This window comes from Callospermophilus lateralis, chromosome 4 (assembly GCF_048772815.1).
Source record: "Callospermophilus lateralis isolate mCalLat2 chromosome 4, mCalLat2.hap1, whole genome shotgun sequence".
NCBI lineage: Eukaryota > Metazoa > Chordata > Mammalia > Rodentia > Sciuridae > Callospermophilus > Callospermophilus lateralis.
In genome coordinates, this window is record NC_135308.1 from 141,706,599 (window position 1) to 141,734,328 (window position 27,730).

Here is a 27,730-nt window from a genome sequence, read left to right on the forward strand (position 1 = left end):
TTAGAAGTGTCATTTGAAGAATCTTTAGTATCTTATGCAAAACAATACAAGAAAATCACAGTTTGTTAATTTATCTGATGTTCCTTATATAAAGAGTCATGATAAATTCCTGCTTGAGTGGCTTGGGGGTATAGCTCAGTGGTACAGCGCTTGCCTAGCATGCATGAAGCCCTGGGTTCCATTCCAACACTACCCAAAGCAGAACAAAGAAACAAATTCCTTCTTGAAACTAGTACCAGAGAAATCTTAATCCCTTTACATGGCTCTATATATTTTCCTTCCTTGAGAGGTGGGAACTCTATACAAAGCCACACACATTTTACTCTTTTTTCATGAAGGCCAGTTAATTAAGGAATTTAAACGTCATCTGCTAGTATCTTTAGGTGTCCTCATATTTTAAATTAAATATTTTAAGTTTCTTATTCATTTTTTGGGGGGATGGGGGTGTTCAAGGGGTTGAATCCAGGGGCAGTCTAACCCTGAGCTACATCCCCAGCCCATCTTAAAAATTTGAGACAGAATTTCATTAAATTGCTGAGGCTGGCCTCAAAGTTGTGATCCTCCTGCCTAAGCCTCCTGAGTTGCTGGGATTATGGGCATATGCCACTGTGCCAACTCTCATTCCTCTCTTAAAAGTGTGCAGCACAGCTTTATAACTACCGTAAGTCTTTTTGAATAATAAAAGAGAAGAGGTCACCTACTCAAATAGCCTTTCTCTGACAAAACTCAATCAAAATCAATCAGCTCCCTGTCCCTAGGCCCCTGACCACTTTTTCTTATCAAAGCATTCTTCCTTCATTGCACCTAAACAATTTATAATTATTACTTTTAATTGGTTTCCTTTTGTATTTTTTTTTTTTTTTGTCTTTTCTGCCTGGGCTCCAAACTCCATGAAGACAGAAATTGTGTCTCTTACTGAGTATGCTCTCTCTAGATGACTCCAGCATGTAATAAATGCTCCATAAAAACTTGTTGCTGCCAAATTATCAACAAATTATAAACTATCCTAGCATTATCAATCATTAAAAGTCTTATAGCATTGCACTTCAAACTTCCAGCATTAACTTTTTTGGTGAATTAAACTTCCAGCATTCACTCATTGGAGAATTAAACTAGTACATGATAATGTGCATAATAATTCTTTGGCTCATTTGAAAGGTCTGCAATTTAGGTTTTTGTGAATAGTCCTAGGTGTTTTGCAAAAAGTAATAATTAATTTAGATGAAAAGGGGATATTGCAGGATTAAAGGAACCATCAGGATCCACAACCTAGTAAACTAATAATGAATGAGTACAGGTGATGCAGATAACATGGTCATCCACAGCACAATGCTTCCATCAACAGTCACAGAAAAAGATAAGAAGATAGTTAAGATGAAGTGGGAAATAAGAATTTAGACCCAGAAATCTTCATTTCTTCCTTCTATGGGCAAGGCCTTCCTAGTCTTGCTTTTCTCCTCCTCCAAATTGCCCTCTTTTGTTCTTTCCCTTCCTTAAATTGTCCGATCTCCTTAGTCTCTTCTAATCTGTGACAATTTCTGTTTTTCCTTGTCCTCATGGCCTTGAGCTATTTGAAGATTTATTGTCGGATATTTTGTAGAATGTCTCCAAGTTTGGGTGTGTCCAGTATTTTCTAATGAAAGATTGAGGTTACAAATTTTGTAGAAGAATACAAAAGAAGTGATACGCCCTTGTTGTCACATCATATCGGAGTACATGACATCTATATGAGTTATTATCAGGGATCCTTAACCTTCATTGTTTGGTTATGGTGATGTATGGTCATCAGTTTTCCATTACTGTAACAAAACATTTGAGATAATCGACCTAAAAAGAGGAAGGGTTTATTTTGGCCTGTGGTTTTAGAGGTTTCAGTCCATGGTGAGTTGTCCCATTGTTTCTGGGCCTGCATCCAGGCAGCACATCACGGTGGAAGCATGTATCAGAGGAAGCTACTTACTTCACAGCCAGGATGCCAAAGAAAGAATAGAAGAGACTGAGGTTCCACAGTCTTCTTTGGGGGTACACCCTCAATTATGTAAGGGCTCCCATTAGGCCTCATATTCACCACCTCCCACAGCTTAGAGGCTGAGGACCAAGCCTCCAACGCACGGTCTTTACAGGTTAGGATCCATAGTGTAGTAGGTGATGTTGGCCATCCTTCTCTACTATAAAGTTTTTTCCCCCTGCTTTCTATACCTTGTTTGATGTGCGTGAAATATTTTTTAAACTCAAGGGTTTAAGAGTTGTTTTATTTAGTTTCCAAACTTATGGGATTCTGGAAGTTATCCTTTTGTTACAATTTTGAATTTCATTGAATAATGCCAAAGTACATTGTTTGTATGTTACTGATCATTTGGAATTCATTGAAGTTTCTTTGTGGCCTAAATTCATGATCTATTTTTGTAAATACTTCAAGTGTGCTGCTAGAACAAAAAAAAATCTGTTTTCGTCCATAGCTTAATTTCCACATCTATGAAATAGGAAGAACCAAAAATATCCAACTCCTTTTATTTTTGGAAGGTTGCAAAACCAAGGATCAAATTGAAAGAGAAAAAACATGACATTTGTTCTCTTTGACTCTCTTGAGAACTCACAATGGGTATATCTTGACACAAATAATCATAATAGAGGTGTAAAAGGAAGTTATCTGTCCTTCCTGAAAGTGGGTTCATTACCGCTGGATAACAGGTGCTTAATCCTCTATGGGGGCTCGGTTCCAGCCTACAGAGAGGAACTAGCCAGAGTGGGGAAGTAACCACCTGTGAGAGTGAGCCTGGTCTGTGGTTTCTTAGAGACCCACTAGCTGTGGATATTTATATAAACAAGCTGAACCTTTAGTGTGTTGCTGAGAAGGATACCAATGTGCTGAGGTGGAGTGGGGTCCCTCAGCAGGCTGGTGGGTAGCAGTTGGACAGTCACTCAGAGTGCCAGGCTAGTTGCTTAGGAGGTAGTGCAGACACACATCCACAGGAAGAGGAATTTGATGGTCAAGGGCTTATCTTAGTGATTTAATTTAGAGTCAAATGACTAGCCCTTACCATAGGGATGCCATGCCCTTAAACTATATCCTAATTCTTTTATTCTCTCTTGCTCTTTTTTTCTTTTCTTCCATAAACCCTCGTGGACCTTACTGTTTTCTCCCCACCCTCTCCTGGACATGACCATCAGTGCTCACTTCCTAGTTCCAAGGAGATCTTGAGCTTTGCTAAATGCCATGAGTCACCAAGACATATTTAAAACTTCACAAGGGTATTTATTATGCTATTTTTTTCAACTTTTCTATTTGTTTGAAAACTGCCAAAGTTTACACTTGGAAAAAAATACATTTGTTTTTCCATTACAAAAAGTTAGTAATCCTTAGCTATTGGTAATCATGCAAGAGATTTCTATTGTATCTGGATGAAGACTGAGAATGTTGTTAACACCTGTTCACATATAGAAAAGGAAAGGACAACAATTGAGAGCAACAGGATGATATGCCAATTTTATTTTGGGCATTAGAAAAACAGACTCTGCACTATTCAGGGCTGTGTGTGTTCTGGAAAGAGCCTGAAATCAGAGTGATGTGATTAGAATTCAGATTTTGCTTTATATTGGCTGTGAGATATTGGCTTGAGACAACTGATATTTCTGATTCCAGTCTGTACATAGAATACTTACTGCCTTTGTAAAAATATTGTCACATTGTATACTATAGTAACACTGTAAACTGAATACAATTATTAGAAGGTTTCAAAGAGGGAGGTTTAGAATTGTTCACCACTGATTTGCTCACACAGATATTGTCATCTTCCCCCAGAGGTGTTGGTTGTGAAAAATGTATGTAAAAAGAACCTTTGCAATTTTTTTCTCTTATTGTCATCCAATTTTTAGCAGAAGGTGACTTTCTGTATATATCATCCAATTGATTTTGAAATGAATGAATTTATTGATCGGCCATCTCATTTCATAAAGGAATTTGAGGAAGAAAACTTGAATTGACATTCTCGTATCTCTTTATATTTGGGTCATGCATGTTGTCTTGCTTTCCAGATTAAAAATGTGCTGAATGCAGATTGGTCCTCAGCACCAACCTCTCCTCAATTTAGTACACCTCTCTGTTTCCAAGATGGAAAGCATTTGCCCTAGACATACTTGCCGCTTTTGTTCTCCCTGTGAATTGGCCTCACCAACTGCTTACAGCTGCAGGTGCTGTTCTGATGTTGCTGGAAAATACATAAAACAATCGAAAGAGCATAGTTTTTCTGCAGCGGTCGTCCGGTGCTCATTTAATTGCGCAGTCACTGTTGAGGGAGGTTGGAGACGAGGAAGACGAATAATAACTTCCAGAGTCCATCTTCTGACTGCGGCCAAGAGCTGGTTTGGCAGTGTTGTCTGCAGAGTCATTCTTCGATCCTCAGCCCTCAGCCAGCCCTTCCAGTGATTCTGAGCATCTCCCATTCCTTCTAGGTCTAGAGTATCTTGCTGATTGCTGCCACGGAATCCATCTGACTTTTCCGCTCTGTGGCCAAAAAACCCTGTTGAGGTCAAGAAATGACCTTGCATTTTAGAGGTGGAAAACAGAGTCTAAGTGAATAAGTAAAAAAATGTTTTAATAAAGCAATGATATGTGTTATAGGTAATAATAAAGCTGGAAAGGACAGGAGCACTAATAAATGTGGGTTTGTTGACGTTTTAAACGCAGTAGTCAGGGAAGACATTGCTGCTAAAGTGACTTTTGACCTGCTTCTCGTGGCAATTGTGTGCAAGGCCCGGGTGGAGTTATTGTGTTAAGATGCAATGACCCATTTACTCCTAGTTTATCTAAGTTGTTTTCCATTTTCAGGCGAGTGTATTGTTTACCCACAGCAAACATGGCAGGAAAAACTTCAAACTGACCCTGGAGCCCTCAAAAATGATGGCCACAGCACTTCCTGTGCTTGCCCTCAACAAAGATGGCGGCAATACTTCCTGTTTAGGGATTTCGCCTTCAACAAAGATGGTGCTTATGGTACAGGTTTCCTAACAGGCTGGATTCCGGTTGTAGTTTTTTTTTTAAGCTACGTGTTTGCAGACGTAAGTAACAGGAATCCATTTTTTTAAAAAAAAAATTTCTCGAATAGCCTCGCGCTGTGGCGTTGGGCCCTGGGTGGCTCTTTCGCCTTCTTAACTTGTTCTGGATTCTGAGCCCGGCCAGGGTTGGGGTGGCGGTGCCGGGTCCCGTTCTCCCCTCGGTCCGCTGTGAAGATCCTTCCGCGGTTCACGTTGCCCCGAAAAATCTCTCACAGTTCGTTCTGTGTGTGACACAATAAAGATTTCAGTTGCCGAGGCCGGGATTTTTTTTTTTTTTTTTAAGTTCCAAATGAGCGCTCGAAGGCAAATACGGACCCGCTCCTCCTCCTCACCTGCCCGTCCCCGCCCCCGCCCCGGGGAGCTGAGGAGCGCGGGCCCGGCGCTGGGAGCCCCGTCCGCCCCCTCCGCGCCACACAGGCTACGTCGCCACCGCCCAGCCGCCTCAGTCGCCAGCGACCTTCAAAACCTGAGTGGCTTCTGACCAGTGTCGGCGTGTGGCCTTTTAAAAATTATTATTGTTAAGGAGAATAACTCACTAAATGCCCCGTGCGTGTGTGGCCAGGGCAGTGCAGTGATGGAGATTCGGACTGCATAAGGTTTATTGTACACTGGACACATGCAATAAATATATTACTTGTAAGTGACGATGGTGTAAAGGCCTTTTCTGTTAGTGAAAAAGATCCTTAAACTCATTGGTACCTCTGGTTTCTGTCCTCCACTCCCGTTGCTTGTCAGGTTCTGCAGATGCCCGTGGTCATTTTTGGAAATTTGCAGTGATGGTGGCCGGCAGTCTGATGAAGGCACTGTTAGGAGAAAAACACCATTTCTTCTCTAAAATGTGTTAAAATAAAATGCCTCTCTGTAATCCTTGCATACACATTTTTAAGACTTTTTAAGCAAAGTCTCTGGCCTGCTTTTTGGTCAGATCTCTGTATGGAAAGAGGACTTCATTATGTAAAAAGCAGAAACAGAAAAGATGATTCATCTCCACTGTTGTTCCCTGCTTTGGGACGTATCTGAAGTTAACTTGGCTTGTTTTAACAGCCTTGTAGTAAACACCATGGCCTGATATTCAGCATGCTAAGTTTCAAAAATCTGCCAGTTGTTAACACTGCAGCAACTACCTCTAGGGGTGCATCAGCATTCCGATAATCTGAGCCATGATTTTGTCTCTTTCCAGGGGGAAATGGAGGCCAGAGACAAGCAAGTGCTCCGCTCCCTCCGCCTGGAGCTGGGTGCAGAGGTACTGGTGGAGGGACTGGTTCTTCAGTACCTTTACCAGGAAGGAATCTTGACAGAAAACCATGTCCAAGAAATCAAAGCTCAAGCCACAGGCCTACGGAAAACAATGCTGCTGCTGGATATCCTCCCTTCTAGGGGTCCAAAAGCATTTGATGCCTTCCTAGATTCCCTGCAGGAGTTTCCCTGGGTGAAGGAGAAGCTGGAGAAGGCAAGGGAAGAAGCTGTCATTGAGCTGCCTGCAGGTAGGCCTCCAAAGGATCACTTCAAACCAGCTCCGAAATTGTTGGCACTTACACCTTTTGGATTGGACGTTAATGTGGGCAGGGGTCAGTGTTTCATGCAAGTGAGTAAAGAGTTTGGAAGGAATAGGGTGAGGAGGTGGCAATGTAGGAGAGGAAGAATGGACCATGACTGAGAGGTTGTGGAGGGAGCTCAGAGTCCATTTAGAAAATGCTTCCAGGGAAACTTGGCAAGTCACTTGGGAGGCATGTTCTCATCAGAGAGCCAGGTCATATCTCAGCCCTTGGCATCAGGAGCCATTTGGAAAGTGCAGATGGGAAAGCAGGCTTTGGCCTGCTGATAACTGATTTGTGGGGTGCCAGAGCTGCCAGCTGGAAAAGGTCAAATTCATGGAGGAGGAGACAGCCTCTAGGAAGGCATGTCCTGCACCTGTCCCCTGGGCTGTCCTGCAAGGCCAAAGGGGATTGTTTTGAAGCCTGACTGACTTCGTTTTTAAAGGCTATTGGTTTAAAGTGTCCTTTTTGGTTTGGCTCTGTTCGGATATCTGTAGTATTTAATTTGGTAAGGGCAATACTTTGGGGAGGGTCTCATTTTGATTTTAAGAATTGAAAGCAGTAGAAAAGAAAAAGTTCTGGTGCTGTTGGCCTAGCTTGTGGCAGGAAGATGCGTTATGAAACATTTGTTCCTTTTTAACAGCTCTCATCACCCCTACCTTTTACAAAGATCGAGGAACAGAGAAATGAACAACTAAAAATGATATATATATATATTTTTTTTTTCAGTACTGGGGATTGAACCCAGGACCTTGTATATGCCAGGTGCCTACTCTACCATGGAAGTACATCCTCAGCCCAGGCTGGCCCCCTGAGCTTGTGATCCTCCTGCTATTAGTCTCTTGGTAGCTGGGATTGCAGGCATGTGGCAAAAAAGAATAAAATTTTAGAAGAGAATTGAAAGTTGACTTGCAGATTTTTGACAGAAAATTAAGTGAATCTGAAGAAATGAAAATGGGAATTATGCTTCTACTCATGATGTACAGCAGTACAAAATGATCTTTTTTGTATTAAGTATTTTGATAGTGAAAGGCTTTCAGTTCGCCTGTTTTGTTGTTTCCTACTATGTGCTGCCAGGAGGAACCTCTAAGTCAAATACCAGGAAAGCACCAATAATTTTTTAACATCTTCCCAATCCTACATTTATGTTTTGTTTTCACTAAATTGGTAGAGATGTCTTAGATACTTGGCTTGGTTTTAATTTTGTAAAGACAATCCAAACTGAGTTACAGATTTTCTTAGCAGAGCTAATATATGAACATCCTCTGGAGTTTCTGATACAGTGGTAATTAAAACTACTCTAAGTCAGTGGTCCCTAGACTTTGTTGTTGCTGGTTTTTAAATACAAGTATAGCTAGTTTAAAAATATGCTACTAATATGAGACCACTTTTATTGCTTTTATTTTTATTACGTCATCTTTTGAATGATTTTTTTTTCAGACCACATAGTATTAAATAATCATAATTCTCCTTTTTTCATTAATGACATATGTCTGAATCTTAGACCAGCATGAGATAATCAGTTAGGAAGACCGATAAAAATCTCAGTGGAAAAAACAAAAATATTTTTATTCCTAGCTTGACTAAATTACATGTAAATGTATGGTTTAGACTTTTTGAAATACTGAAAATGGCTGGCCTTGGAGGACCACGGATGTTCTCAGCATGGACTGTGCTTACTAAATTAAATGCTCTAGCTGTCTGAACAAATCCAAGCTAATGTATTTTAAGATGTTTCTACTAATTTACTGAAAGCAGAACACATAACTCAGGATTGGGGAGATGTTAAAAAATTATTGGTGCTTTCCTGGTATTTGACTTAGAGGTTCCTCCTGGCAGCACATAGTTGGAAACAACAAACCAGGGGAATCGAAAGCCTTTCACTATTAAAACATTTAATTATATGATCATTATAGGTAATGTAAATAGTATTGCTGCACCTCTTTTGTGGAAGTGTGACCCCCATTTCCTCAGATTCGTTCAGACAGCAGGAAGCAGTTAAGACTGTTTCTACCACATGAAAGTTACAGAGAAACTGAGGGAAAAATAGGTTTTTGAAAGCAAGCAGAATGAAGCAGTATATAGTGGAGAAAAACTGTGCATATATGTGTGTTGAAGTTTAGAAATATAAGGTTTTCCTCAAAGTTTGTTAATTTTGTAGAAGGGGTCAAATGGAGAGATAGTGTGACTTATAAAGAAACAGTATTTGTAATTGTTTTCCTTTTTATTGAGTGACACTGCTATTGAAAAAAGTATTCTGAAGCAGAGGTTTGATTTATGTATGTCTCTGTGTACCTTCCACCATGACAGTTACATACATTCATTTTTTGGATAGGTGTTTCTATTAAATGTTGACTATTTAAAATAATATTATAAAATATAAGTAATATTTGAAGATTAAGGTAAAGTAAACATCTGTCTTCTCATCACTCAGTTTAAGAAAAATATGACAATTGTTTTGAGAATCCCTGGTGCTTCTTTCCAGTCCCCTCCTTTTTAACCGTCACTCACTAGTAAATCCTGAATTTGGGGTTTGTTGTTCATTCTCTTCCTCACTTTGTAGTTTCCATATCATGGAAATCACTTTTAAAATCTGCATGTCGTTGAAGAATATAGTATGTATGGATTCTAGTGGTAAATGTGTGGATATGTATATGTAGATATTTAATGTATAGGAGGGAAGGGATGAAAGAAATGATATATTTTAAAGGAGTTGACAGTTAATAACCTTCTTGCTTGAGACATTAAAATATATTTAAATGTTTAAAGTAATTAATTTCATAGCAATATTTTAAATCTTAAATTAAGTTGGAATTTAATGAATTGGAAACCTAGGGAGTTTTTTTTTGTTTGTTTTTCATTGCTTTTTTTTTTTTTTAATTCTGGATGACTATCAGAGGTACAATTCCTTCCAATTTAATGTCTCTGGAAAAAAGCAGATAAACCCAGAAGGCTATTTCCTCAGACCTCAGGGCTTCTCCAGCATTGTAACAGAGAGTTTTAACAAGCTTTGCAGTAGGCCACTTACATTGTTGTAGTAGCATCTTTGATCTTTGAGGAACTGGACTGTGGGAAAATGTGGTGCTTCTGTCTGAATGTATATGATTCACCGCCTCTTACTTTTCACTCATTTTGGTTGCAATCATTAATTTGTTTGTATGGATTTCTTGGCCTTCTCTTCAGAGGCCTTGAGAACCTGAGAAGGAGTGGCCTTCTCTCTAGGCAAGAGATTGATCCTCTTTAAGAATGAACTGATTTTAAGTTTTCTTGTTGTGTTCTTCTAGCAGATTCTTGGTTTTCCTTTTGTTTATTTAATTTTTATTTTTCATTTATCAATTTTGAACTGGCTCAGACTTTTTTTTTGCGGGGGGGAGGTAATCCTGGTTAGTTGCTTATTTGTGTGCTGGATGTAGTTCTTTAGTGAACTGTATCTTGTTCTCCTTTTATTCTTCCACACCACCCCACAACACACACCCAGGGAATCCTAAAACATAAAAGCAAACAAACAAAAAACTAAAACCTTTGAATTTTTTTCAGAATCTGCCTAGGTCTCCCAATCTCTGTTAATTAAAAAAAAAAAAAAAAAAAAAAGGCTAAGACATAAATGGATGACTTTTTTTTTTTTTTTTTTACCCTATAAGGATTCTTACCTTTTAAAAGGGAAATTTTGATGATAAAATGACTTAATCTGTGTGACACTGTGGAAGGAACACTTTACAGCATGTCCCTCTCTGGCCAAGGTCACATACTAGATGTTAGATCATCTGGACATCCTTTCTGGACTCCAGTCCTATCATTTTAGGAGATGGGGACAGTGTGGTATGTGAGTGTGAGCAGCCTGTGCCAGCCTGGCTTCCCATTCCCTGTGGGTCCTGCCTGCCCTGACCACTCACTCCAGTGCCTGGGCTCATCTGAATCTGGAAAGGTTCATCTGCAACCCCAGCCGCACTGTCTGGTGAGACTTAGCCTCAAGGCAGAGAGGCCTCTGGGCCATGGGACCTGTTTTCCCTAGGTTGGCCCTGGCTGTGGGACTGGCTCTCTGCCAAGATTTTCACTTACCAGTCTGCCTAGTAACCCTGCCTTTTACCCCAGTCTTCCTTTAGACTTGGGAGTTTTGTTTTTTAGTTTTTCTCTCCTCCCTCTCTTGATTCTTGCTTTATGTATTCTTAGCCACTGTCAAGAGTGAAGGACAGATCTCTGGGACACAGTTCAGCGCCTCCTGTAATGAGCACCAGACACCTCAGCTCTTGAGCCTGCTGGAGTGGCTGTCCTGAGACTGTCACTTGTTTAGCAGGTTTTCCCCAAGGACCCTATGCCCCAGACTGCCTGGCTGTCCTCACTGGCACGGTGTTCAGGGCTCTGGCTGTTCTCTTTTCCTCCTGCCTATGGCTCCAGGGCTCAGCTTGTCCCTTGTGGAGCTGTTCTTGAATAATCATGTTGAGCCATCTCAGCTGCCACCTGAGATGCACTCTGGCTCTGAGGTATACACTTGGAGGCATCAGCAGTTACTAAGCTCTCGTGGCAGACTTACAGACATTGTAATAGGCTCATTAGAGAAATTTCTAGCTAGGGATTCTTCTTGTAGGATCCTGCAGTCATGCTGCATAACTGAGCCTGCTCTGCATAATTTCTGTATTGATCTCAGTTTATCTCCCTATGGGTTGTCCAGGCTCTTCACTGTGGCTGAGTAGTGCTCACCTGTGGCCTCGTGTGTGTGAAGGGAGAACACCTGATCAGTTTCTACCATGTGCTAGATGTCCGGTGCCAGTGGTATAGCAGTAACCAAAACAAAGTCCCTGCTCTCCTGGAGCTCTGTGGTTCTGGGGGGAGAGGGTAAAGAACTGGGGACAAACCATAAGCAAATGAATAAATAACCTATCTGGTGCTGATGAATGCTGTGAAGAGTGTGTGTGGGAGTGAGGGTGGCCAGGGAAGCCTCTCTGATGTGGGGACACTGGGTGGAGACCTGACTTCTGTAACAGAGTGGCCCGCAAGGGCACAGGAACTAGAGTGGGAGCATGGGTGACAGTGTGACTAGATAAGACACCATCCTCATAGAAATGAACCACATTCCATATCTGCGTAGGCTCAGTCACCACTGTTTGTTGTGCTTCCTGTTGTACAGACGTGACCTTGGCTGCTATTAAGATGATTCGAGATGATTTGTGGACATGGGATTAAATAATGCTTAATCACACAATGGGAATGCGTTTGCTTTTTACTTCTGTTATAGTCTTGGAAAGAATGATCAGAGGTTCTCATGCTTAAGGCCTTCTGTTGGCCTTAAATAATTAGCTAGAATTTAGTTGTATTGCTTTTTTTGTGTGTGTCAGGGGAGTATCAATTTTAATGGGTTCCTTTCATTCAGGGCAAGTTCCTATTAAAAATACATTATTTTTATTTAACCAGTTAAGTCCCAGGATTTCCAATTCTATGATTATCTCAGTGAAATTGATATAGATACATTAAAATAGGTTGGAGATAATAATTTAGAGTTTACATATATTATTAATTACTGTTGTTATATTATATTGGCATTTTTCCATTATGCTAATTTCCATATTATTATGTTACATAATTAGACCATATATTATGTATGAAGTTTAAGTTTTAATTTAAAAGTGTTCCACAGCTGGGACAATGGGACAAACTGGATTAATTAAGCACAAATGAGTGAATAGAGGGCTAGTGATGTAGCCCAGTGGTAAAATACTTGCCCAATATGTTCAAGTCCCCAGATTTGAACCTCAGTACCAAAAAAAAAAAAAAAAGAGAGAGAGAGACAACATAAAGAAAAATACTAAAAACATAATAGGAAGCCCTGGGGACATGGCAAGGAGTGTGAAGGTGCTTTTCATGTGTTCCCAAGTGTACAGCGTGGCAGGAGTGCGGGGAGGAGCCGGGACCTGGCTGGCGTGGTGAGGGCGAGAGGGCTCTGGCTCTGTTCAGATGCAGACGCTGCTGCTCTCAAGGCACTTTCAGTTTTGCCCAGGCAGTTTATGCGCAGTGACAGGAACTGGTTAAGCTTATTAGTAGAATTACTAAGTTTATAAGTTTCTAAATGTTAAACACATGTATCTGCTGCTGTAACAGTCAGCAAGATGGAGCCAGATTCTGGTGTTATGGAATTTGGGAGCTGGGAGGGACTCAAAGATCATCTAATTTTTCTCTGAGCAAACAGAGGCCTAGGAGATTAAGTCAGCTTGCCCACGATCACACAGCTAGTTGATGTAATTTATTGCTGGGACTGGAATCCCAGCCTCCCAAGTCTTGATTTAGGACTTTTCCTGCCTCGAAATCTTGGCTCCCCACTGGGTTTGAAATGGAATTGTATTATGCTGTGGTGTTAATAATTGAAAGAGGCTTTTTAAAAATTGTATTCTAATGTATTTTTATTTTTATTTTAAGGGGAAAATTTTCAAGGGCTTTTAGAGGTATACTGGGATGAGGTTTTACTAAAATATCTTATTTTTATTAGTGCTAATTTTAATCATTAAAAAATGACGATAGTTTAGTAGTGCATCTTATCAGAAGTTTTTTTCTCAGCTTCTGCAAAGCTGACATAAAGGAAGAGCGGAAGACTTTTATCGAGTATTTATGAGACTGATGAAATAATGCATCTGTTGGCAGCTAATTGCAGCTCTTTCTAGGAATAGTGAAACATGTGACAGGTCTTGCCCCAGCAGGGATGCCTCTATTTCACTTAAAAAAATGGATTTAATGTTCTTTTTGCTTAGAAAGTCTGACTGTGACTTTTTCCTCCCTCCTGTGGATGTTTGGACCATTTGGCTACATCAATCACCCTGTTGACCTCAGAGGTGGGTTTAGCTCAGTCTTTCTGGCTGTGCACTGGAATCACCTGGGGAACTTTTAAAAAGTTCTGATGCTCAGACTCTGCTGTAGGTCAATCCTTTACAAAATCTTTGAAAGTGGGGCCTGGGACAATGTAGCATAGATAAGGCACACATTTTAGTTTGCAAACATAGGCACAAACACAAATACCTCAGGAAGTTATTTTAAAATACAACCCAGGGTTAAGAACCTTGAGATCTGACCAGCTGATTAGGTAGGTGGCTCTTTGCTCACTTACTGCTCCCCAACTATGGGCTTCCCAAAGCTGTGCTCTTACTTAAAGAGTTGTTTTTGTTTTCAGGTGTGAGGAGGTAGAGGGTGGTAGAAATGGAGGTGTAGAAGGATATTAGTTTGCAAATGTTTTTCCTTCTTGAATTTCTTAAACACTGTTGCTTAAGAATGTTTCAGAATCTTGGACCCCGTAATGTTGGTAGTGAAGACACTACCAACACTAAAATCCATTAGTGCTCTATGAGGAATGGGGTGTACAGGCTGGATGCACATAAGAACAAAATTGTAGGTTTTTGCATTAGCTGGAGAATTTGAATTGGAGGCATTATTTTCATTTTACCTGTTCACATTGTGTGGTAGTTGCAAAATCTCAAAATACTTTGTGTTCTGTGGCTCAAACTGTGTCCAAATGGAGACAAACCCACCAATGAAGAAGTTGGATGCTTTATATCTGTTGGAACTTTTATCTGTTCTCAGATATAAGCTGAGCTGAACGTGGCTTGAGAATAGATGAGAAGAAAGAGACAGATGGCCTCTGGTCAGAGTGCAACTGGCCTAGTCTCTCCTTCCGCAGGGTGGTCAGACAGGCTGTCTGCCAAAATTTTGTTTGAATTAAAAATGAGTTCAGCTGGTGTGGTGGTGCACACCTGTGCGGGCAGGAGGAGTTCGAGTTCAAAGCCAACCTCGGCAAAAAATCGAGGTGTTAAGCAACTCAGTGAGATCCTGTCTCTAAATAAAGTACAAAATATGGCTGGAGATGTGGCTCAGTGGCCAAGTGCCCTTGAGTTCAACTCCCGGTACCGGGGGGGGTCGGAGGGGGGGGAAATGAGTTTTAGTATTTCTTGTATATTACCAAGAACCTCAGATGTCATTGGTAAAATAATTGTATTTAAGGGGGGCCTACTGTGTGCCAGGTACCCTTCTAAGTCCTTTGCATTTATTTATCCATTTAATAAATAATAATAACTTGATGAGGTCGATTATTACCCTCATTAGTCAGATGAGAAAATGTAGACATAGAGATATTAAATATTTTTCTGAAAAAGACACACTGTCGTTAGTAGAGAGAATTTGGAATCCAGGCACTTTGACTTCAAAGCCTGCTAACTCATATGTCGGAAGCCATTCTCACACGTGACTGGGTGACTCCCGGTTAGGGTCTGAGGCGCTCTGGCTGTGTCGGAGCTTTCCCGGCCCTCTCCTGATGAGAGAACCTGTCCGTGTGGGGGTGTGACTGACCACTGACCCCGGGGCCCAATCACTGACCCTGACCTTGGAGTGCGGCCCCCCTTCAACCTTCATTGGATGGAATTCTCCCCTGAATTTCTTGCTCCCCAATAAAAGGCTACTCCCTGGCGTGCTCGCTCTCTCTCTCTCCTGCTAGCCCTGAGTAATCCTTGCTGCCCTGCCAGGCGGTTAGAGGAGGGAACCAGAGAGGGGAGCCGTCTCGGACCTGGTCATAGAAAAAGGTAACTGAGTCTGTGTGTTTATTTCGATCTCACTAGCTAACTTTTATGCCAAGAACCTCATTAATGAAACCATTGCGCTGGCCGCGTGGTAGACTCATATCCTATAAAAATATTTGCTCATAATTCACCTTTCTCCCCTCCCAAATTCTGATAACCTTAGGCTGCTCCAGAGCCCATCATTACTAGCTCTCCCTCCTCCCTCCCCAGTCTTGCCTAGTCGCACACCTGAGGGGCTTGGCTGCTTTCTCTTTCCTGCCTGTTGTCCTGAGGTTCATTCCTGCCCAGTATCTCCCTCTCCCCCTCTCCCTCATTTTACCGTTATTTTGGCTGGGAGGTTAGGGTATAATGTAAGCCTACCTGGGGTCAAGGAAGGGTCTGTGTCTCTCCCATCCCAGCTGCTACCTTGAGAATAAAAGAAGACTAAATCTCAACTGTGATGAGGGAACAGTGAATTGGTCCCTCTGGCAATGGAATCAGCCCCACTTTTGCAGTTCTTGAATTCTGCTGCCTAAAGCTATCTGTTCAGCAACCAGCTTTTCTGGTGCTGCTGCTTCAGTTTCAGTGCATGCTCAGCGAGGTGGTGTCCCTTTTTTGGGGGGGGGGGGTATGGTTCATACATGCGGGCCGCTGCAGCTAGCTGCAGGAATGCCTGCTTTGCTTAGTGTTAACAGGCAGCTGTGTTCATACTTGTTCTTCCGTTTGGGCAAAAGGAGAGTGCCCTTGGAGGGCAATTCCCTAAGGAGGGTGAGAAAGGAATGTGTTGTATTTTTTCCAAACATTACATTTTAATTGAAGAAGCAGTGTAACATGAAGAAGAAGTTTGGGGTAGGTTTCAGTCCTAGGCTTTCTTTTGATAATGTTATAAAAGAAACCTTAACTCCTTGAGAGAACTGCCAAGTTGATAATTCCTGGAAATGTTCAGGTTCTATTTACACTTAGCACCATGGCAGAGAGGGTGGCAACGCTGTTACCAAAATAACACTGCTGAGATGTCATAACTGGCTGGAAGGAAATAGGAATAAACAAACTCAGTTTCCCCCGCACTCTCACTCAGTATGCAACCCAGAATGCTTCTGGGACCAAATGTGCGGGAGTCCTCCCTGATCCCAAGCAAGCTGTGCTGCTGCAAGGACACCAACTGGTGTCCTCTAATTCAGTTCAATTCTGACATCATCTACCTGGTGGTAGTATCTGATCCTTCAGTTGAGATTGCTAAGTACCTAAGACTGCACCTGTTTTTAATGCCAGTCGCAAGTTTGTTCCTCTGGCTTTAAATTAGGGTCACCATTTACTCCCTTCTTGGGTTCAATTAATTTGCTGGGGCTACTTGTGGAACTCAGGGAAACACGCTTGCCCATGTATTATGTTAGGAAGGACGCACAGGCTGAGGTGTGGAGAAGCGGCATAGAGATTCTAAGGATTTTAGGAGTTGTATACCAGGAAAAGAGTGAAGACCAATATATATTTTTTTGACATCACAGTGGCAAATGAGAAGCTTGTGATTTTATCTTTTTATTTATTTACTAATTTTTATTATTATTTCTAATAATTTACTAAAAATTTACTAAATTATTATTATTTCTAATAATTTACTAAAAATTTCTAAAAATTTACTAATTTTATTATTATTTCTTTTGCAGTGCTGAGGATCAAATCCAGGGCTCTCTGCTTGCTAGGCAAGTGCTCTACCACTAAGCTACACCCTCAGTCCTGGCTTGTGGTTTTAGAGCCTAAATATTAATCTCTAAAATCACCTCTCAGTTCTACCATTTGTTGATATGCTGCACAGGTGCAGAGTGGTAATGGTGAGATTGTTACAGAGAATACAGAGCAGGTGGACCGTGTCTGCTGGGACTTGTCCTGTTGCTATAACTATAGGTTAGAGCTGGAAAGGATCTTAGAGACCCTTCTTTATAGATGAGGGAAGGAAGGCATGTAACCAAGTCTAACAGTATGTAGAGTTCTTTGGTTTTAGCAGTAGAACTTTATGCTAATATAAACAAAAATAAAAATTTCTCTGAAGTTTACCGTATAGTTCCCAACTTTGAAGGAATGGCCGAAATTGCAGGAGTCAATAAGGGCAGGAATGAGGCAGCAAGGGAGATTTAAGGCCACTGGGATGAGTATCTCCAGTCAAGTTTCTCCATTGTGCCCTCAGGATTCAAAGACTGTGAGCCAAGTTTGGAGCAAGCTAGGTCCTCATAAACCTTTTCAAAATCAGAATGCTTTGGAGAAAAAGAATAGATTGAAAATAGGGTTGATATAGAGAGGGGGTTAGAAAGAATCTGAATTAAGTACTGGGTTAAGTGTCACACACTTATTTGATATATAGAAACTCACTCTATCCTCATAATAACTCTTGGAGGTAGGTACTATTATCTTCATTTGCATTTTACAGGTGAGTAGACTAAGATGTTAGATAAATTGTCCAGGTTCACACACTGAGGTAGTAACAGGCCTGGGCTTTGAAGACCAACAGTCCAGACCACACTTCTCATCACTACACTGTCTTATTTTACCTCTAAGACCTGTTCGTGGTTCTGAGTAGGTCACATGTCCTAGGTTACCTTACTTAGGCTAGCACTGCTTCCTTATTTTCTGACCCCTTTCTTGCCTTAGGTCTCACATGTAGCCAACATTCTCATTGTGTGTATGTCAGTGTCTGTTTGTCACACTCTCTTTTTAACAGTTTACCAAATGAAAGATTAGAAAAAAATACCAAAGATGATAAAAGACTTCTCTATGTGATTTAACAAAATAGAGACATTGAATGAGATGCCATGGAAATGTTTTATTTGTTTAGTTTTTAAACTTATCTCTTCACTTTCAATCTCTTTTTATTATTAGTCATGTATTGAATCTATGGGCAAATGTGCCTTTTTAGGTCTTTGTATTTGAGCCTTTTTATTTCTTCACCGTGGCTAACTGCTTTGGTTAGGACTTTTAGTATTATGTTGAATGAAAGTGGTGAGAGAGAGCATCCTTGTCTTGTTCTTGATGGTAGAAGAAAAACTTCTAAATTCCTATTGTTGAATATGATGTTAGCTATGGGTTTGTCACATGTGGCTCTTATTATGTTGTGGTACAGTCTTTCTATTCCTAATATGTTGAGTTGTTGTCATGAAAAGATGTTGAATTTTGTCAAATTCTTTCACTGTCATCTACTGAAACAAGCATATGATTTTTGTTCTTTGTTCTGTTGATGTGTATTACATTTATTGATTGGCATATGTTAACCATCCTTGCATTCCCTTAATCCTGGTGAATTGATCCTTGTAATGTGTTGTTGACATTGATTTGCTAGTATTTATGATTTGTGCATTTATATTCATCAGGGATATTGGGCTAACTTTCTTTTCTTATCTCTTCAATAAATGGCATTGGGACAAATTAAAAGCACAGTTATATATTACCTCATACCTATTAGAATGGCTATGATCAAAAAGATAAAAGGTAAATATTGGAGGATATGATCTTGTTAGTGGGAATGTAAATTAATAAATCATTATGGAGAACAATATGGAAATCCCTCAGAAAATTAAACTAGAACTACTGTACAACCCAACAATCCTACTACTGCCATCTACTGAAATCTGTATCCAAAGGAAATCAGTATGTCAAAGAGATATCACTGCAGCATTATTCACAATAATCAAGATATGGAATCAACCTCTGAGTATCCATCAGCAAATGAATTGATAAAGAAAATATGGTAGATATACACATTGAATACTATTCAGCCTTTAAAAAGGAAATACTATCATTTTAAACATTAAAGTTTTTTTTTTTGTTGTTGTTGTTATCAGGGATTGAACCCAGGGACATTTAACCATTGAGCCACATCTCAGCCCTTTTGTTATTTTGAGACAGGGTCTTGCTAAGTTGCTTAGGACCTTGCTAAGTTATTGAGGCTGGCTTTGAACTTGTGATCCTCCTGCCTCAGCCTCCCAAGCCTCTGGAATTACAGGCTTGTTGGAAATCCTATAATTTATGGCAATGTGCATGAACCTAGAGGATATCATCTAATAAGCTAAACACAGAAAGACAAATATATCATGATCTCATGTATATGTGGAATCTGAAAAAGTTAAAATCTTAGGAGAAAATAGAATGGTGGTTACTAGGGCCTGAGAGAGAGGTGGTTGGGGAGATGTTGCTCAAAGAATTAAAAAAAAAAAAAAAAAAAAAAAAGGAGGAAAAGGTACAAGAGGTTAGTTGTATAACCTGGTGACTATAATTAATACTGAATTAAATTCTTGAAAAATCACAGAAGGTAAATTTTAAGTGTCCTAACCCTAAAAATATGATAAGTATAAAAGGTAATGCATATGTTAATTATCTCAACCCCTCCACAGTGTGTATATGCTATGGTCTGAATGTTTCCTAAAATTCCTGTGTTAAAACTTAATCCACAATCTGGTGGTGTTAAGTAGTGGGGCCTTTGAGGATGTGACTTGAGGGAACTAGGGTAAGTTGTTTTGCCCTTCCACCTTGTGCCATGTGAGGGTGCAGTGCTGGCCCCTCCTGCCATGTGAAGATGCTGTGAGAAGGATCTCACCAGGCTCAGTGCAGGCACCCTGACCTTGATTTCTCAGCCTCCAGAACTATGAGAAGTACATGTCTATTCTTTAACTGGGGGCAGTGGCACACACCTGTAATTCCAGCAATTTGAGAGTCTGAGGCAGGAGGATTGGAAGTTCAAGGTCAGCCTCCACAATTTACTGAGACCCTGTCTCAAAATAGAAAATAAAAAGGGCTAGGGAAGTGGCTCAGTGGTAAAGTGCCCCTACTCTCGATCCCCAGTATTGCCAAAAAAATTTTAAAAAATAGAAAACTAAAAATTCTATCATTTGTAAATGACCCAGTCTGTGGTATTTTGTCATAGAAGCATAAACAGACTAAGATAGAATATATATTTCAGATCACCATGTTATGTATAATAAATATATGAATGTTTATTTTTCAATTAATATCAATTTTAAAAGATAACACTGTTCATAATAAATTAATAGTGAAGTATAGCAGAAATATTTGGAATTGGGTTTTTCTTGTTTTTATTTTTGAAATCTCAAAACATGAGTTTTAACTGCAGGGAAGAAAAATATCTTTTCCTCAGTTATCCCAGCTTCATGGCTGAAGCCCCTGGAACAAGAAAGAGACAAGAGAAAAGCATACCACTTATTTCGCTGTAAGTTTATATGACACAGAAGCCTTCATAAGGAAATGAAGACCTGGAGAAATGAACGTGTATATTTTGGTGCTCACTGATGACTGTGGGCAGTTGTGGAGGAGCGTGGCGGGATGCAGGATGATCTAATAGCAATGAGCTGGGCGCCTATCCTCGTTTTCCTCTGTACCTTTGGAGACATGGATGCTCCCTTCCCTTAGGTATTGGGAGGGTCTTACACACATGAGGCTCTGAGGGCCTGCTTCAGGGAAGGTCAGAAAGTCCGGGGTTTTATGACTTGCTTCAGGGAAGCAGCCAGGGGAAAGGTAAGAGTGACCTCCCTGCTTCCACTGTTTTCTCAGATTGAATGGTGCCGTGCTTAGGGGTAGTGTGTTCTGCACCCTATCATCATCACCAGAGGAATTTCCATTTTAGAAGCTCTCTCTAAACTCTAGTCATTTCCAGAAAGTTATTATTTACTTGACATTAATGCTCACATCTGGAATTCTTTACATGATACCAAATAAAGAAGAACATTTGGAAGATTATATGTGTGTGCATGTGAAAAAAAATATTGCTTTTTTTCAAAGAGTAAAACTTCTGAAACAACTCAAAGTAGTCTTTTCAAATTATTATCAAGGCCTGTTGCTATTTCAGTGAGCAGAGGGTTGGGGTGGGGAATACTGGACTTAAATGACCTTCTCCAAGTGCCTCTTAAGGAACTATGAAGAGTATTTTTCACTCTGCTGTTTAAAGTATTTTTCTGTTTATCTTCCTATGAGTATTCTATTTCAAAGTGTTTCACTAGATTATTATATAACCTGATTTTTTTCAATGTCTCCTGTTTGTATTCTTTTAAATATTAAATTTCAAAATCTTTTCATTGTTTTCCACAAGCTGTTAGATTATAGATGATTAAGCTTTTGCCTGAGGCATTTAAAAATATACTTGTTTCCCTCCAGTAGACTAGATTTGTAAATGTGTGGGTATTTTGGGTAGTAGACTTTTTTCTCCTCACCCGTGGAAGGACATTCCTGATGACTTTTTTCATTAAATCATAGAGTGTATTTCAAAGAGACTTAAAATCTTTGACAGAATAATCATATCCCTTCTCCCGTGCTCTGTAGTTCCCAATTCAACACCCCAAAGCATTGTGGGTAGCAGGATAGGCTGAAGATGGCAGTGGAAAGAGCTTCAGCCCAGCCAGGGTGTATTGAATAGCCACTGTAACCAGGAGTTACAGGCACAGAAGTTAATGAGGCATAATTCCTGCCCAGAAGGTACCCAGATGACTAAGATAATAGAGCCAAGAGCAGAACAGAGCCGGCTGTGTAGTAGGCCTTCAGAGAGCATCAGTTGTTGGTCTTATGATGAGATGGGTCATCATTCTTTTTTTGTTGTTATCATTAGATGGAACTGAAGAGCTGAGCTATGCAAATTCACCAAGGTTGGACACACAGGGGAGGGTGGATTTGTGGGTTTATGTTTGTCTCACATTTACTGAGCACTTACTATGACCTAGCTCCTTTAAGTGCTTTTGTTTAAAAGCATGAGGTTGATACTATTGTTGTTCCCATTTTTCGGAAGAGGAAGCGGAGACCCAGCCCAGGACCACACAGCATTCCATTCTGTGAAATGCTTTGTAAGCATTTGGAGATATGGTTCTAGACTCAAGATAAAGTTCTGCTTCTACCTTTTATCTGCTGTATTATTTTTTTCCTCTAAGTTTAAATCTCTTCATGTGTAAAAGAGATGCCTCCTACTCATCTCCATTGGTAAAGTAAGATTAAATGAAAGGACATGTGAATGAATCTTCTAGAACTTAGAGTGCTGTGTAAACAGAGGCAGTATTTTTCATGTTGTCTGATACTCTGCTGTAGACACTTTCTCCCTTGTCTCTCCTCTGGCTTTGTTCCTCTCTGTTCATGAAGCTCCTAAAGGATTTGATTTCAGAATGAGGCTCCCACCCACCTTTTTTGTAGAAACTTCCTGGATATCATTGTTTGACTTGTACTCTTTTTTCAGTCACTGAAGATGACTTTTATTTTCTTGGGTTTTCATAATTGTCCTTTTCCTATTTCAACACAGTGAGTCATTGTTCATGCTACATCATTTGACTTAAGCTCCTTGCAGCAGAGACCTTTGGTAAAGTTCAGGGATGTTATTTAGGTGGTTGATTGCTATCTTGGCACTGAGAATCATTCTTTTTCTTTCTTGCTATTGCTTCGCCTCCTCTCAGCTCCATTATCTTTTTTTTTTTTTAGCAGGGTTTCATTAAGTTGCCCAGATTGATCTGGAACTCACAATCTTCCTTCCTCAGCCTTCCAAGTATCTGGGATTATAGGTGTGTGCTTCCATGGCTGGATACTGTTATCTTCTTGTAGGACCACCATCATATATGTGGTCTATTCTTGTTAAAACATTATCATGTGATGCATGACTATACAGTCACATATTGAGGTACTGGGAGGTAGGGCTGCATCATATGAATTGGGAGGACACATAAGTCATCCATGACACTGCTGTGATAATGGAGCCAGGGGAATTAGACCCACAACCTAGGCCCCAGCACTGTAGAGCTACCAGCACTCAGTGCCAGCCTGGGAGAACTGCAGGCATGAAACTCCAAGGACACAGGGGAAAGACAGGGATGCCTGAATCTTTGGGAACCCAGATCCCCCAGGCATGTCCCTGTCTTTCTCCTGGAGTGAAAGGTTTTTATGGAGTTATAAAGCTTAATGTTGTTTTTCCTATTGGGTTTTGGACTTATTTGGAACCAGTTTCCTCTCTTCACTACTATTTTTCCCTTTCAAATAGAAATGTCTGTCTTATGCCTGTGACACTATTGTTATTTTGGGAGTAGATACCTTGTTTTGATTTCACAGGCTCGTGGCTGGAGTGAATTTGCCCCAGAATGAATCATGCTTTGATTCTTATCCATATCTGATTCAGATGAGGCTCTAGGCTTTAGACGTTTGAGTTGGTGCTAGAAGGAGTTAAGACTTTGGGGCTATTGGGATGGAATGAATGTATTTCTCATTTAAGAAGGATATGAATTTTGGGGACAATGGGCAGAATGCTGTGGTTTGAATGTAGCTCTCTAAAGCTTCTGTGTTGAAAACAATCTCCAAATTTATATATTACTGGAATTTAGAATAGAGGCCTTTGAAGATAATGAGGTTTGGATGAAGTCGTGGGGGTGGAGCCTCTGTGGGGGCATTAGTTGCTTTATATGGAGAGGAAGAAAGACCTGAACTGGCAGACTTTCTCTATCTCACACATGATACCCTTTGCCATGTTATGATTCAGCAAGAAGGTAAGGACCACATGCCATAAAGATGCTGGTGTCATGCTGTTAGACTTCCAAGCCTCTAGAACCATGTGTCAAATAAAAGTCTATTTTTTAATAAATTACATACTCCTAGGCATTTTGTTATAGCAACAGACAATAGACTTAAGAAACCAGTTCCTATGGGTTTTAACTGGATCTTTTTTTTTTCCCCCATCTTTTCCTGGATAGCCAGCAGATGTAATAACTCTACTTAACCCTCCATAAAAGCAACTCTTTGTCAATTCTTAGTGGCTGCTGTTTTTTGCTGCATGTCAGCCATTAGCCATTCATTTTATCAGACTATTTTCTATCCCAGGCAATTTCTAACTTGTCTGCCTAGTTATGAATCCATTTTGTCACCATTATTAGTAATTATTGTAATAATGAATTTCACCTGAGAAAATGCTTCTTGTCTTCTTTATGGCTGGAAATTCTAGTCTTGTAGGCCCATGTTAGATACAGGTCGAAAGGTCAGAGCCCTTGAAGCCCAGCTCTGCCCAGGGCCAAATCTTCTAAAGATGAAGGAAATTCTAAGACTGAAAATTTGAAGCTTTCAGGGTTGAGCCCTTTGAACTCATATGCTCAGAAACATAGCCCAAAACCAAACCAGAAACCACCTCTCTAACATTTGCATACCCAGTGGACTTCCAACATCAGGACTGCTCTTGCCTGGATAACAGAAAGTTTTGTGCACACGGTAGCTTTGGTTCTTAAATTCTGGGCTCCTCCATTTTTATGATGTTCTACTTTCATAGCCCATTCCCTGAGCCAGGTGCCCTAGAGACATGGCCTCCTTCTTTTTTTGTTGTTTTTACCACAAGGCAGGCAGGTATGGCCAGTAGACACAACTCTGCTTATCCCTCTATGAAAGTGATTCTTTGGCATTTCTTAGTGGCTGCTGTGTTTTGCCAGCTGTTAACTATTCATTTTATCAGACTAGTCTCTATCTCACTCATTCCCATGAGTTTCTCTTGTTCTGTGGCATATTTTGATTTCACTATCTCCTCCTTCCTTTTAGAAAAAACTCAACGGGTTTTAAACTAAGTTCAATTTTTTATTGCCACCTTGCCTTTGGGATATGTAGCACAGAGGTTAGAAAACTATAGCCCATGGCCACATCTGTCTACTACCTGGTTTTGTATGGCCTATTAGCTAAGCATGGTTTTCACTTTCCCTTCTCCCCCCAGTGCAGGGACTCATTTCCAGAGCCTTGCACATGTTAGGCAAACACTCTACCACTGAGCTACACCTCTTGTCCAATTTTCACATTTTTAAATGGTTGAAAAAGAAAGAGAAAGAGGATTTCATGATGTCTGAAAAATCACGATATTCACATTTTAGTGCCTGTAAATAAAATTTTATTGGAACACAGCCGTGCTTATTTGTGAATGTTGTCTCTAGCCATTTTCACACTATACTGGCAGATTTGAGTAGTTGCAGTAGAGCTTTTGTGTATCTTTGTTTGTATCCACAAACCCGGAGATACTTACTATCTGGTCATTTATAGAAAGTCTGTTCACCTCTGGTATAGTATGAGAAGGACTAGGGGGAAAAATGGCTTTTTCAAGAAAGCTTTTGAGTTTTTCTGATGACAAGAATCAGCTTTCTTTGCTTTTCTTTTTTCCTTTTTTTTTTTTTTTTTTTGGTGCTTAACAAAGTTCTGGATTAAAGCTACTGCTTGGTTTTAAAATTGTTTGGAGAATCAAAAGAGGGTAAACTTTCCCTGTTGAAAGTATGCCATTATCTTTGCCACTTCTTTTGAATTAAATTTGCCAGAAGAGATTTGTCATAGCAGGCCCATTGAACCTTTTCTTTTATTTCTAAAATTGTACATAAGAGATAAACAATTAGGTAAATTAACAGATAAAACTCCTTTGTATTTTGCACATTCACACGAGGATTTCATTTCAGCTTATCCTGTGTACTTACTCATGGTTTAATCTCAAGATTTTTAAGTATTGGGGTTATGAGATAATGTAGCATTTAAGTACTAACCACAAGAAGAGTTAAGCAAGGTTTACAATCATAAAGCATTTACCTTTTGTTCCCGTCCATTAGGTGTTTTGTGTATTTTTTTTCTAACTTCCCATCATGTCTTTGAAGGAAATCATTTGTCATTGAGACTCAAACCTCCTGACAAGTAATGCCAAGCAAGGGTAAGAATTCCTTCCTATTCCCTGAGATAGTTATTGTACTATTTCTATTATTCAGAAGTATAGCTATATTGGGTTTCTCAATCCTCTAAGGAATTTGTTAACATTTTGAGTGCTCACAGAGTAATTTGGGCTCTAAAAGACACCAAAGGATTACATCAGAAATAGCAGTGAGAGCCCTTGTCCTTCAAGGAGTGTAGTTGATATAGAGAGAGGGCTGACATGCTTATGAACCTCTTCTTTTTTGCAGTGCTGGAGATTGAACCCAGTGCCTCAAACACTCCTGTGTGTGAATTTCTGGAAATTTAACAACAGCCTGCAAATAAATACCAGTGAATGAATGGAGTTCCAACAGAGCTTGCACTCATGCATGTGAGCGCATGCATGCATGCACACACATACTACAAAGTTTGTAGTTAGTTTTCAGACAGCTGATGTGGCTGCTCCACAGTTATCAGAAGCCAAGGCTCCTTCTGTTTTTATGCTTTGCCATCCTTAACACATGACTTCCATTCTCAAGGTCGTCTCATGGTCCTAAATGGTTGCTGGAGCCTTTACCCCCTTGTCCCTTATGGGATAAGTGCTAACAGAGTAGAAGGGAGATTCAGAGAGAAGACAAAACGGGAGAATAAGTGGAAAAGAAATTGGTCATGCTGCTCCCTAGGACCAGAGTTTTGTTCAAATCCTGGTTCTTCCACCTTTTGGAGAGCATAGAGTCCCTAGGAGACTACAATTTTTGAAGATTCCAACTTATTGGGATGATGATCCAGTTAATAAAGTGTAGCACTTTCTATTCTTGGAAAAGAAGGAAGATACCTAGATCTGGATCTGCCTTTAGAGTAAGAGAGAGGAGTCATCAATTTTTTTCCTCTGGACATGACTACTCTGTAACATCTCTTAAGTGTGCGTTTACTTGATCTCTTCATTTGGCTATAATTCCCTTTTCCACTCATTTTCCAATCTCTACCACCTTCTCCTAGAAGCCTTTCTATATTCTACCCAAAGGGAATATTTTTTTTTCCTTCTTTGGAGCTTCATAGCCTTTTTTCCATCTTTTGTTATAGTCACATGTAAACTTAAGAACTCTTCCTAACCCTTCCTCACCATCAAGTGCCAACTCATCCAGTTAACTCAGGGACCACATCTTACTAACATCTTCCATAGCTATCACAGAACCTTTTACAGAGTAGGTTCTTGTTTGAGTGAGTTCTGTGAAGGAAGGCCAGCAAAAAGACTCAGTTGAAGAACTGTTGAGTTTGGACAAAAGGAGGCAGTTACAGGTAAGAATGAGTTGATGAATTATTTTGTTATCTAGGCATTGGATTTGGGCTTGCTGAAGTAGGGTAGAGAGGCTTCAGTGTAAGGAATTGGCCTAGGGAGGAAACCATCACTCCCAGAGAGTTGGCTTTATTAACTGCCCTGTATCCACCAGGTTTCTCCAGATCTTAGGTGACATAGAGACTTTCCTTCTGTTTCTCACCTTAACTGAGAAACTTGAGTTGGCTTCAGGTTGGTGCTGCTGCTGGACCTGATAATGACAGGGTTTGGGAGGAACTGGGAGATCCATATCTGTGATCTGGCTCTGCATAGTATAATGCTCACCCTGTAAGAGTTACTCCTGTAAGAGTAAACAGTTCAACCTGTACTTGAACTCTTGTTATTGTCTTCTTGGCCCCAGGCTTCTTAGAGCACTATTCATACAATCCTACCACCTACCACCTCTAATCTTTCCACCACTCCTTCCCTACCTTCCCCAACAACTCTTTTCAGGCAAGAATGCCTTATGGATACTGGTGCTCCTATGAATGGGGATGGAGCCGCTTGCCTTTATCGGTGTTGATAGTGCTTTGCAGGACTATTGAGAGCAGTGGCCCTGGACAAAAATCAGTTTTACTAGGGATTGAACCAAGGGGTACTCTACTATTGAGGTATATCTC

At 40.3% G+C, this 27,730-nt stretch overlaps 1 protein-coding gene across 1 annotated transcript in view; it reads left to right on the forward strand.

Moving 5' to 3' along the window:
- Nucleotides 1–4,947: 4,947 nt before the first annotated feature.
- Nucleotides 4,948–27,730, forward strand: part of Cradd (CARD and death domain containing adaptor protein) — a 165,586-nt gene continuing 142,803 nt past the window's right edge. Inside the window, exons 1-2 of the mRNA XM_076853207.1 lie at nucleotides 4,948–5,058; nucleotides 6,236–6,539. Of these exons, the coding sequence (XP_076709322.1) occupies nucleotides 6,242–6,539 (298 nt within the window). The 5' untranslated portion in view covers nucleotides 4,948–5,058; nucleotides 6,236–6,241. The remainder of the gene's footprint in view (nucleotides 5,059–6,235; nucleotides 6,540–27,730) is intronic.